The sequence below is a fragment of the Hyperoodon ampullatus genome (genome assembly GCF_949752795.1).
Source record: "Hyperoodon ampullatus genome assembly, chromosome: 7".
NCBI lineage: Eukaryota > Metazoa > Chordata > Mammalia > Artiodactyla > Ziphiidae > Hyperoodon > Hyperoodon ampullatus.
This window is the reverse complement of record NC_136920.1, coordinates 79,764,575-79,778,202: the sequence shown is the minus strand read 5'-3', so window position 1 is coordinate 79,778,202 and position 13,628 is coordinate 79,764,575. Positions and strand designations below refer to the sequence as shown.

Here is a 13,628-nt window from a genome sequence, read left to right as displayed (position 1 = left end):
ACCCCACTTTAGTTAATGCTGCAGCCATAGCAGCACCCTGTATATAAGCAGGCCCAATGTCTGCACAAAGGCGAATATAATCCTCCAGTGTTCCCCGTTTTCTCCAAGGTCGAATCGCAGCCTGACATGCATTATTAGCGTTTTCAAAAGCAAGTTGCTTAACTACAATTGTACCAGTGAGTCCATCCACAATGAGTCTCCCCACCGCCTCTAACAATCTATCTACAAAATCAGCATATGGTTCATCAGGTCCCCGTCTCATTTTTGAAAGATCCTCAGTTTTGTGTGTAGAAGGTAATTTCCTCCAGGCTTGTAATGCCAAATGATTTATTTGAGGATAAGCAACAAAGGTATAAGTTTATTGATCTTGTAAAGAAATATATGGTCCTTCCCCAATCAGCATATGATAATCCACTGGAATATCATGGGTAGCATTCTTTTCTGCTTGTTCAGCAGCCCGTTCATAAAAATCAAACTTCCATATTAAATAATCTCCACCATTTAAACAAGCTCGTGCAATAGACTTCCAATCAGCGGGGGAAAGAGCTTCTCCTGCAATAGTGTCAACCATAGCAGTAGTAAAAGGAGCAGTGGGCCCATATTGAGCACAAGCAGATTTTAAATCTTTCAAAACTTTAAAAGGAAGAGCCTGATGCTCCCTAATAGCCTGTTGAGGATGATTAGGATCAGGTCTTTCTATGACAGGACAACAGAAAATTGGATCTTCTCCTCGTTTTATTGCTGCTTATACAGCACGTTGCAAGAGACTGAGCATTTTTACAGATGTAGATTTTTGAGGAAGACAGTCCTTACTAATGTGCAGCTTTTTCACTGTCTTATCTATCATAGCCATTAGAAAATCATCCTCAGGATGATTCTCTCTTTTATGTTTTTTTTTTTCTCTCTCTTTTATGTTTAAAAGCCTCATCGGTTAAGTCAAAGTGTTCCTCTTCATCTGAAATATTTAAATTAATTAGCTCTTTCGGTTTAGGAAGTGGCGACACAGTAGCTGATAATACAGTCTTGTCTTCTGTCAGAGGCTTATGTTTTTCTGACTTTACATTCAAATCAACACTATCATGAGAAGAACCTAAACATATGTTTATCAGATTCCACAAACTAAATGTAACAACAGCAGTATGAGTAGGCCCTCGAGACTCATAATAATTTTTTAAACCTTCTCCAACTTTCTGCCAGATTTCTATGTCACAGAGCCGCCATCAGGAAACCAGGGAGATACATCATGGATATGCTGCCAAAATTCAGTCAACTGTGAGGTAGAAACTTTATTACCCCGAGCTATAAGCATCAAAAGTAAAACCTGAGCAAATAATTCACGCTCCCTTGAGCCCTTTTGCCCCATCTTATTTTACTTCTGACTGTTGCCTTATGCCTCTATTAGTTTCACTTTTACTCGTGGCCACACATATTTTGCATAAGGGTTCTCTTACCTGCACTTTCTTTTCCTTTTAATTGCCTTCACGCTTCAGGTCCCTGTTCGGGCGCCACTTGCCATGGACCAGCCTCAGAAAGAGGATTTCACCGCCCAGGGTCAGAAGGGACGGGGTAAGGAACTGAAGTAGCACCGACGAATGGGGTCAGAAGGACCAAGACAACTGATGGTTGCAAGGTAAGTTTTATTATGCTACAGGTGAAGATTATATAGACTAGAAAAGGGAAGGTTGCCAGACGGTGGTTTACATTATCTAATGACTGTCTCGGCTCAAGGTTAACTTCCCTGGGAGAAAACCCATAAACCCAGAATCATCCAAAATAACCTGCATGTGCAGGGGGGAGACAGCTTTGCTTGTCTCATTTTACTTTCTTTCTGATTTCTGGGCCCTGGTGATTTATCTCCCATGGAATGGAACAAGGAGGGGAACAAGTAGTTCCCTTCGAGCAGCAGTCCCTTCGAGCAGCAGCGGCATGCCTGGCATGTCCGAAGGTGCTCTCAACGCTGACTGCTTCCCACACATATGTTGGCTTGTTTAAGCCTCAAGCCCTCGATCCTTTGTTGAAATACAATAATTTCATTCCTATGGTTTTCAATACCAAAAGACCACGACCAGAAGACAAGTTATTATATATAATACCCTAGAAGGCCTGAAACATAATTATCATATACATAGCTGGTCCTTCAGAGCTTTTTACCTGTAACATGTTTTTTGATGAAAGTTATTTAATGTACTGGAGATAACTGTGAATTACTGATCAAATATTTGAATACTTATACTTACCTGGAATTTCATTTCTGCTGAAAGAAAAAGGAAGAACAGGACTCACCTAAAACAAAACAAACTTTAGAAATGAAAGTAAACATCTTATCACACACTATCACTTTTGGAAGCAGCATAGAGGGGCAGTCAACAGTAAAACACTGGTGAAATAGGAAAAAACTCTAGGCCAAAAATCCATTATTATTATCATCAGTGACAGTACCACAACTGTGCCCTTCATAATTAATAAGCACTCCTAAGAATCTTCATTTGGCACCAGATGATGTGTTGTTTAAGAGAAACACTCTGGGAGGCTTTGAATCAGACTTGGTTTTTTGTTAGCCAAGTTACAGGAGAAGTTTTAAAGTGGGGGGAAGGGAAGAAGGAAACGGACCAGAAAAAGAATTGAAGCCATCATCTACAAACCAACAAAGCACTGAGAGTTCCAAACGTTATGTCAGACACTAGATTGACGGATACAGGCTCAAGCGGTTTATAAAACCTAGAAAAAGACTACACCAGCAAAGTCCCCATTTATCTGTAGAGTTCAGAAACTAAAACAAGGAATATTTCAGCTTAACACCTGATCTCAAGAGAATCATATACACTTCACATGAATAAAAATACCTGAAACCAAACATTTTTAAAAGCTCCAATACCCAAAATAGAAAGAAAAAAATTAATTCAGAAGACTCAATCCATCCATGATAATCACAAAACGGCTGGGCAATCTCTATCTCCCTTCCACACTAACCATCCATCCCCTGGAAGACCAAGGGAGATCAGACCTTCCAGACTTACCTTCCAGACCTTCCAGACACCTGGTTGCGGCAAAATTCGATGGAATCTCCTTGTGGAACAGCAGTTTCCATTCTCTTGTGTCTCTCCCTGTCATGATCATGAAGGAAGCAAGTCTGGCTGTGCTATTTCTTATCATTGTGTGTCACCCATCTGCAGCATGATATTGAAAAAGTAGTTCCCTTTCCCCCAGAAGGTTGAGGCTCAGCTACAGGGGTAATTCTCCTGGGCACACAGTCATTATTTAGGCCGACTCAGTGACTTCAACAGGCTTAATCATGTGATCAGGTTTGTTGCCAGCTGCATAATGCTCCCACATCTGTAGATAGAGCCGCTCTAGTTCCATCGTGTATTGTTTGGTGTTGAACAGAGGGCTAGATGTTCTCTGCTTCCAGACTTTGCCACGAATTTTCTTCAGGTATTCTACATCAGTTCCCAGTTTCACAGCTATCTCTTCATATTCTTGTCTATTTTTAGCAATCAGCTCGAGACAGCCTAAACAAGTGAGCTGGGAAGCTGCAACTCGGGAAGCAAGAGTCTCTCCTGGCACAGTCACCATGGGGGTCCCTGCCCAAAGGACGTCCATCCCTGTGGTATGTCCATTACAGAGTGGAGTGTCCCAGCAGACATCAGCCAGCTGGCCTCTCCGAACATGTTCCTCTTTAGGAGCAACAGGGGAAAAAATGATACGGTTCGGTGGAAGGCCCATATTTTGTGCGTACTGTTGAATATTAGCTTCTCCTGCTGCTGGAAAACACAACAGCCACAGTACACTATTGGGAACACGCTTCAGAATATTTGCCCACATCTGCAAAGTAGATGGGTCAAGTTTGTATAACTGATTAAAGTTACAGTACACAATGGCATCTTCTGGTAACCCGTACTGAGAACGTGTGGTTACAATAATGGTACGGGGAACCTCCTCTCCAGTGGCAGCCTTATTGTTGATCAGGGTAGTTGCCAGCCCATTGCTAATACTGAATCCATTAATTGTAATCTGAATTTGTCCTCTGTTAATCATTTCAATAACTGCTTCTGCAACAGTATTCATAGGAATGACAGGCATATTAAGAGTTGTATTACTGCTGTCTGCGTTGTCTTCTCCATCAGGACATTTCATCTTGACTATTTGCACATCTGATAGACTATCAAGAAACGCTTGGAGGTCGATGCCATTCAGCACAATCCGATTGTCATAAATGTGCCCATTGGACTTAAAATCGATGACGGCTTTTTTCTTCAGGTGAGGGAACATATTAGCATGATCACCAATAAAGAAAGTATGGGGCATATAAGCCAGTTTCTCAGAATACTGCTCAGCAACTTCAGCAGGTGAAGTTTCCTGATCAGTGATGATATAATCCATGAAAAGCGCGCCACTAGTCCCAGGGTACCCCAGCCACATTGCCTGAATAGGAGCTGGCCTGAGAGCAAAGAGTTCATTTCGAGCACCCCTGGTATAACCATTCAGATTTACAAGGATGTGTATACCATCTTGATGGATGCGATCGGCTGCTTTCCCATTGCATGGAATCTGAGAAAGATCAATGAAATGATTGGCTTCTGCCATCACCTTCGCTCGGAAGTTTGTGCCATCATGTGGGCTCAGGGCATAACAGAATATCTCAAATTTATCAGGATTGTGCATGCCTGGAATAGACTGCATAAGATGAGAAGTAGGATGATTCCCAAAGTCAGAACTCACGTATCCTACACGCAGTCGACCATCACTGAGCTTCAAGTCTTTTGGATGTTCATACGGTGGTTTATGAAGGACACTTATATTAGCCAAGCAGAGGTTCCCATGCCTCTCAGCAATAGCCTTCCTGAAGCCATGAGGAAGAGGATAGAGCATACTATGATGAGGCTGCACAGAAGGCAACCTATTCTTCTCCAACTGGTCAGCCACAATGCTGACCAACTTCTTCATTCGCTCATCATAGTCTGTCCAATCACAGACAACCTGCAGGCAATGAGCCAAATTACAATAAGCGTCAGGAAAGTCAGGTTGAAGCTTCAGAACAGTGCGATAAGAAGCAATTGCTTCTGGAATATTCCCTGAATCATGGTGAATGGAAGCCAGATTGCTGTGGGCATCCGCAAATGCAGGGCTGATCTGAACGGCACAAGTATAACACTGCAAGGCTCCCTGAACTTCCTGCATCTCCCGTAGGGTGTTTCCCATATTACAGTAGGCATCAGCAAAGGTAGGACTGATTCGAATAGCCTCCTTATAATGCATCAGAGCTTCATGCAGTTTTCCCTGCTGCTTTAATACACTTGCTAAATTTGAGTGGGCATCAGCAAAGAATGGGCAGAGCTCTAATGCTTTACGATACAAGCGAACTGCCTCTTCACTGTTTCCCTGTTCTCCTTTGATATTGGCTAGGTTATTCAGAGAGTCTGCATGGGTGGGACACAGCCAGAGAGCTGTATGATAACAATCTTCTGCTTCAGCAACACTGCCCTTCTCTTTGAGAGCGTTTCCTAGGTTGCAGTAAGCATCAGGGAAATGTGGTTGCAATTCAATAGCTCGCCTGTAGGTGTCTATTGCCAGATCCATCAGGCCTTGCTCATAGTATACACAAGCCAGGTTGCCATGTACCACTGCATGATTTGGACTCAAGCTTAGGGCACGAAGGTAAGCTGCCACAGCTCTGTCAAAAATCCGTGCCTCATTGAAGACATTTCCTAAATTGATATAAGCATCTAGAAAATTGGGGTCAAGGGTGACAGCCTTTTCAAAGTGATGAATTGCAAGCCAAATCTCCCCTTGCGCATTGAAAACACAGCCAAGATTACTCCAAGCTACTGCAAAGTTCGGTTGCGTCTCAATTGCTTTCAAATAACATGCCTTGGCTTCTTCTAAGCCACCCAGGGCTTTGAGCAGGTTCCCCAGGTCACTGCGAACACAGTACAAATAAGGATTGTACTGAAGAGCACAGACGTAAGCTTGTACTGCCCCTTCCATGTCGCCTGCTGCTACCAATGCAGCTGCCAGGTTAATATAACCATCGATGAAATCTGGTTTGAGACACAATGCATGCCGGTAATGCTCAGTTGCTTCCTGCAACTGCCCTCTTTCCTTGTACACATTCCCCAAATTCGAATAGGCTTCTGCCAGAAGAGGGTTCTGTTTAATTGCCAGAGTACTAAAGTGGGCAGATCTGTCCAGCCTTCGACACTGGAAGTGTAGAGATGAAAGTAATAAAAGTACACCAGTATTGCCTGGCTCTTGTCTCCAGAGCTGCATGCAGTGTCTCTCAGCTGTCTCAAAATCTCCTGCCTGATATTCTCGATGTGCCAACTCAGCTAACCCTTGGAAGGAAAGCATACGTTTCGTTGGTTCTGTGCTGTCGGCCACGTTGCCCACGGAAGACGCCATCTGGAGCTTCTGGAGAGAGTGAAAAAAGGGGGTAATTGAGTCCCGCTGCCGCCACTACTGGCAAGAATGTTTCTAGAGGTAGCAAACACGAGCGCAGCAGCCGTACCACTGCTTTGGCAGGCTTAAGTGGTGGCAACAGTTACAGGCACCGAACCTTAGGAACTCTGGTTGGCCATCTACCTCTCATGCTCTTGAAATCTTAATTCTTAACCCTGCCCTCTTCCACCATTTTTCTCCTAATCAGGGAATAAAAATTACCTATCCATTTGCCTTACAAGAAATCAAAAGTCAGTAGTCCAAACACTTTTTAAAATATTGTTTTCTGTCCAGTTGGAAATGAAATACATGATTGACTTTTCTTCATCACTCATATAGTCAACGTGGAAAACATTAGGGCCATGAATTTCAATACAGTAAGATGAGAAAATTTTAAATTGGCCTTCCCAAACCACTAATAAGTAACCGATGTTGTATATAATGCTAAAATCTTAGAGACTGAGTTTGATATTTTAAAAGTTCTGAAAACATTAGCTAATTTCTCCTCATCAAATTTCTCATGACTCAAACCTGAGTATTACTTTTTAAAAGATAAATTTATTTATTTTTATTTATTTATTTTTATTTTGGCTGCATTGGGTCTTCAGTGCTGCGTGCAGGCTTTCTCTAGTTGAGGTGAGCGGGGGCTACTCTTTGTTGTGGTGCCGGGGCTTCTCATCACAGTAGCTTCTATTGTTGTTCCACAACTCTATGGGTTCCTTTTTAGGTCCTACGAAAAACCCTAGAAATTAGTTCATGTAATTATAGGTTTTTGCAAAATTGTCAAAAGTGAGATATTTTAACTTCCATCAGGTAAGACCAGCGTCTATTTCTTTGCCAATTTTCCTTCTATCATAGTCCGCTATGTTGGATCATATTGGATTGGTCACAGGCTTTTTTGAAATCTGGCTAAGGAGATGTTTTAAGTGAGGCTATTATGTGATTTTCAGACACCACCATATGTAATTGACTATATAATATCCCATTACAGGAATAACTTCCAGTACTCTTACTGACTACTCTACTGACTTAACTAGCACAAGACACAGAAGCGTAAGGACAAAAACCACCTCACAATATAGCCATGTCTTGCACGTCACAGCTCTCAAAGCATGTGCATTTGAAGAAGAAAAAAAGAACTGAAAAGTATAAAACCAGAAGTTATTCTGTGGAAAATTATTTCAATCATCAGGCATGTGAAAGATAAGTCAAAGATTCAGTTTTCTGGGCTTCCCTGGTGGCGCAGTGGTTGAGAGTCCGCCTGCCGATGCGGGGCAGACGGGTTCGTGCCCCGGTCCGGGAGGATCCCACGTGCCGCGGAGCGGCTGGGCCCGTGAGCCATGGCCGCTGAGCCTGCGCTCCGCAACGGGAGAGGCCACAGCAGTGAGAGGCTCGCGTACCGCAAAAAAAAAAAAAAAAAAAAAAAAAAAAAAAAAAAAAAAAAAAGATTCAGTTTTCTTCAATGCTTAGTCAAAACGGAAAATTTCCTTCTGTCAAGAATATACTCCAGGGCTTCCCTGGTGGTGCAGTGGTTGAGAGTCTGCCTGCCGATGCAGGGGACACGGGTTCGTGCCTCGGTCCGGGAAGATCCCAAATGCCACGTAGCGGCTAGGCCCGTGAGCCATGGCCACTGATCCTCCATGTCCGGAGCCTGTGCCCCGCAACGGGGAGAGGTCACAACAGTGAGAGGCCAGCATACCGCAAAAAAAAAACAAAAACAAAAACCAATATACTCCAGGGGCTTCCCTGATGGCACAGTGGTTAGGAAGCCACCTGCCAATACAGGGGACACGGGTTCGAGCCCTGGTCCGGGAAGATCCCACATGCCGCGGAGTAACTAAGACCGTGTGCCACAACTATGGAGCCTGCGCTCTAGAGCCCGTGAGCCACAACTACTGAGCCTGCGAGCCACAACTACTGAAGCTTGCGTGCCTAGAGCCCGTGCTCTGCAACAAGAGGAACCACCGCAATAAGAAGCCTGCACACCGCAACAAAGTGTATCCCCCAGTCGCTGCAACTAGGGACAGCCTGTGCACAGCAACGAAGACACAACACAGTCAAAAATAAATAAATAAATAAAAGAATATACCCCATCAGTAATGTGTGTAATGGAATGGTGTGAATGAGTATTTTATCAGAATTCCTGTAATGCACAATCCTATAGCAGTACTGAAATCAGTAATGCATTTATAATAGTAAATATTTATGAGGAAGTAATCCATAGAGGTTTTCTCAAAGTTAACAATGAAAATTAATGTGACATTATCAATAATAAATTGTGACGCTGAAATAAACTTTTCTAAACTATTAATAACTAAAAGCAAACTCTAATCAACCATGTTAAAAGAAATCTATGTCTATAAACTACAAAGTTTATTTCTTAAAATTCTATTTCTAAAACACATAAACTGTCATATGAGGAGGCAGTTAAAGAATATATAGCTACAAGAGTGGGGAAAAAGTTTTATAGAGACACATCTGGCAGTAGTTAATTTTCAAATGTCATTTTTCTAGATTTTGTGACACCTATAGTATTGATATTTGAAAGCATTTAAAAAATTGGAAATTGAAGATTTGCTACTTCCAGGTAGAGTAAAATATTTTGAAGCAAAACAACATTTCCACTGAGAAAAATTTAAAAAGCCAAATAAAATAGTCAGCATTCAATCAAAAAGTTCTAGACATACCAAGAGATAGAATCATATGACTAAAATTCTAAGAAAGGAACAGATAATACAAAAATATTTATATAAGATATTGTGTATCTTTATCAGGAAAAGTCTTTATCAAGAAAAGACTTTAAAATCATCAGAATTAATATTATATTTTATTTATTTGTATATTTTATTTATATATGTATATAAAGGACTTAAAGATAAAGCCCTAGTTAAGGCAGTGACAAAAGCAGTAGCAGTGGGAGTGAAAAGAAATGGTTATATTCAAGGATATTTTGTCAGTAAAAGTCCAAGATCAAATGTCTGACTGCATACATGGGATGGATAGACGGAGTGGGAAAAATCAAAGTTAACTACAGAGGTCCTAGTGAAGATGGGGTTGCCATCACCCAACCCAAGGGGTTGCGATCATCCCCAAGGTCTGGGAGACTCAAAGGGAAGGTCATGGTCGAGGAAAAGTTAATTGCTGGGAAAATAAGACTCCCAGTCTCTCCATCTCCTTATACTAGTTTTTTTTTTTAACATCTTTATTGGAGTATAATTGCTTTACAATGGTGTGTTAGTTTCTGCTTTATAACAAAGTAAATCAGTTATACATATACATATGTCCCCATATCTCTTCCCTCTTGCATCTCCCTCCCTTCCACCCTCCCTATCTCACCCCTCTAGGTGGTCACAAAGCACAGAGCTGATCTCCCTGTGCTATGCGGCTGCTTCCCACTAGCTATCTATTCCTTATACCAGTTTTGTTTTTCCGCTCATATACGTAGCAGCATTTCATTCAAGGGGAAAGTCGTTGATCTGACTGGTCAAATTAAACACCAGAGTTCAAGGCACATTTACAGTGGTTAGTTCCTCCACAATTTAGAAAAGAACGTTCACAATTTCCCTCTTCCTACACCGCAGAACACATTGGCCATTCCTCCAAAGTTTCCACTCCATAGAGTGGACCAGAGATGACGTTAGCCCAGAACTGAGAGCTTGGCATGAGATGGTGACAACCCCACCTAGAGCTCTGGCATAAGTTATGACCCAACCCAGTTCTACAGAGAGCTCTGCATGGAATCTTGTCTCAGCCATAATAATGTGATTCTGTTTTTCATTTGGTTGTCTTCTTTGCTTAACTTTCCCTGGCCACTCTGACAAACAAAATTTCAGGCAATCCTGGGCCACTCACTAACTTTATTCCATCTAATGTTCTCCAGATTCCCAAGAAAATTACTAACAATAAAGGGGGAAATTTGGAACATGGTGAGTTTTAGGTGCCTGAAATATACAGGTAACTGAATCCAGTTAAGTAGCAAATTATTTGGATCTCAAATATGCCAGTAGAAGAGCAGACTAAGCTCAATTTAATGTACTCTTACTGGAGACACATGTAAATTCTGGGTCAATTTTGAAAAAGTTAAAAGCACATAGCTGAGATTAAAAGAAAGAAAGGAACACCTGCATGTTTCAGAAAGTAACAGAGAAATTAAATCCAGAGAAATAAGAGCAGACTGATGTGTATGGGTTCCGTTCCTTAGTATAGGCCTTATGTAAATAGGGGCTGGAGCTAGAAATCTAACATTACCTTGAGGCCAGGAATTTAGACTCAGGATGGAACAATATTGAGAAGTTAGTACAGATATCCTACAGAAATTTCATGAGGAACTGCTTAGTCCATTAAGAGGGCCAAGGGAGGTGGTGAGGAAGATTGATATCTCTTGAAAACCTTCAGGTACAGAAAACATCAACACCTCTGAAAAGTAGGCCTGTCCTTCCCAGAGTTGTGATGGCCAGGTTGTCACTAACCTGGAAGGCCCTGTAGGAATCAGAAACTGCAAGGAGAGTAATTCAAAGAAAAACAGATGCAGGATGGGTGTGGCAATAAATCCTAGGACCCTACCAGAAACAAAATTAAAACCACTCTAGAGGGAAATTTTAACAAACCAGAGCAGAGAGTATCCTAACCAGAATAGAATAATAATTCTGAGGAAGTTACTTTACTTATTTAAGTAATATTCAATGCATTTCCATGGCCAGGCCCTTTTGAAGAATTCTAAAACATATACAAACAATTCATTTACATCTTATATATCCCACCATCCAGAGCAAAATTCACTTAAGAACTGTACTGGTGGAAATTGGGCAGCACTATGGAGAAAATAAAATGTGTTTACCATCAAAAAACATGAAGGTAAGAAAGATAATGTCTAATGTTTTAATTATCCTGTGGTTTCTTGAAATCTTTTGAAACCCAAAATAGAGAAACCTAGGAGGAAATGAAGATTTAAATATTTAGAGATTTATCAACTCATCTCTAAAAGCTTTATTAATCTCTTCTTTTAATAACATTCCTGAGAGGTATAAATGTGTCCAGTGATAGGGGTGAATAAGCCTGAGAGAATTTCAATTGTTTACTATTCTTGGTCAGCTCTTAAGACCTTTCAGGAGCATATTGATTTTCATGGCCTCATCCAACAAAAGCAGGATATTTTACAGAAAGTCCTGGGCCAATTTTGGCTTGCTTTGGTGTTTATGTTTTTGGTTTTTTCACATCGGGCGGTCCATTAGGCTACCTATTGCATACTCCCTCATTCATGCATGCATTCATTCAAACAATATTTACTGAGTTGAGACATTTAATTAACACTCAATAAATGATGTTTAGATGAATGAATGCGCTTTCTATCAAAGTAAGTGTAAGTACTGAGAAAAATTACAGAATGTATGATCCCAGCCCCACAAAAGCTTATAACTGTGTTGAGGATATAACAGATGCTGATGAAATAACTAATATATCATATTGGACAGTTTCTAAGTTCAAAAATGAGTTTTTATAAATAATCAGAGCCTAAGGAGGACAAAGAAGGGACAGTTCATTATGGGTTGAATCTATCAATAAATGTACATTTCAGATGAGATTTGAGATTGACCTCAAAGAAGAGGACTTAGATATATGAACAGAGAACAAAAAAGGCATGGTGATAGCATGTACATAGATAGTGTGGCCAATATTTATGTTCTTCATTAAAGATAGTCAGAGATAACCCAAATGTAACTGTTTCCATGGGTCCATTCTCAGTATCCAAACAAAACGGCAAATCCTATCTTAGTCAAACTAATGAAAAACACAGTCTTTAACAAAGAGATTGTGAAGGAAAGGGGGAGAGAAAGGCTTGCATCCCACACCACACAACAAAACTTATTGAATTATTTGTTTAATTTTCTCCCTCTGAAAATTTCCTCTCCCCCTCTCTGTATGTGTCTCTTCTCCCACATCTGGCCACACTCTACCAGCCATCTTTCCAGATCTTTCCAGAACTCTCCATCCTAGTTTCATTAGGCCACAATTTAAACATCTCACAGGTCTCCAGGATGCATCCCCATCACTTATTCCACAAAGACAAACAAAGGACACCTCTCAGGATCACGTTTTTTTGAAGGAAGAGGTCATGAGGGTGATTATAAAGAATATAAGGTGGAGAGCAGTGACTTAAAATACCATTTTTCAGCTTAGAATGTGAATACAGGGAACTTTGGGAAACTAGAAAATCTAGAAAGGATTCACTGGTAATTATTTATGTTCAATGAATAAAATAAAATGTAATAATACAGCTAAACTCTGACAGATTAACTTTTGCAAAAGTTGCTTTCACACACCTTCACTAGTGGGATGTTTGATAAACACACCTTTCCTTCTTTACTTTCTTCTTTCTTTGCAGATACTGGCACCAAACTTTCAAACAATAAGAACCTTCCCATAAGTCCCTTGCCAGGCAAGATTAGGTATAACAATCCAAACAAATTTTTGAAGAAGATAACTGGTTGAAAGCATAAGAAAAGAGCTGGGTTTCTCTTATTCAACAGTCACATAATGAGTAATGTGGGAATTAGTTTAAAAAGTCTGCATGAAGGGCTAAGGTTAAGATTAGAACTTCTGAGGCCAGAAGAGCAAAATGACTACAACAATCCACATATTTTCAAGAGCCGCCCTTTGGATGTGAGGGATTGATTTTTCCCACTACTTTTTCAGCAACCCAACTGGTGTCTTTATTAAACGACATAAGAGAATACAGTGTGGCCAAGAAGGCTTAGATTTCCTTAGCCCCAAGACAGATATTCTCCAGTGACTGTCCACTCTAATTAAAAAGAGAGATTTACAGAAGGAAACTGGATACAACTGAGTGCACCTTAATTTCAACCCTTTACCTGAGTTATTTGTTTTGCTTTCAATTCTCCGCTGAAGTGCCTACATTAATATATTTTTAAGAACATTTCCTTAAGTTGAAGTATTCATTCAGTATATTCATTTACTATAATTTAGAAAAGCCAAATGATTTAGGCAAATTCATTTCTATATTGCCACAGCAGTGTATTGTGAACTAAATGACACCTGGCAGTTCTTTACTCAGATACTAACTCAATTAGAAGGCAGAACAAGGATACCTACCCATTCAGGGAGGGAAAGGTCACTTAGCCTCTGTAGCTGTCTTAGGTCTCTTATCATCACAGTAACAAATTGAACACTAAAAA

At 40.7% G+C, this 13,628-nt stretch overlaps 1 protein-coding gene and 1 pseudogene across 2 annotated transcripts in view; both read right to left on the bottom strand.

The window, feature by feature from the left end:
- Window positions 1-13,628, bottom strand: part of LOC307055636 (centrosomal protein of 78 kDa-like) — a 359,743-nt pseudogene that overhangs the window by 126,982 nt on the left and 219,133 nt on the right. The window lies entirely within an intron of this gene.
- LOC307056529 (UDP-N-acetylglucosamine--peptide N-acetylglucosaminyltransferase 110 kDa subunit-like) lies at window positions 3,259-6,399 on the bottom strand (the record flags this gene model as incomplete). Its single annotated transcript, XM_079709345.1, has 1 exon — window positions 3,259-6,399. The coding sequence occupies one exon, from the start codon at window positions 6,397-6,399 to the stop codon at window positions 3,259-3,261; it is 3,141 nt and encodes a 1,046-aa protein (XP_079565471.1).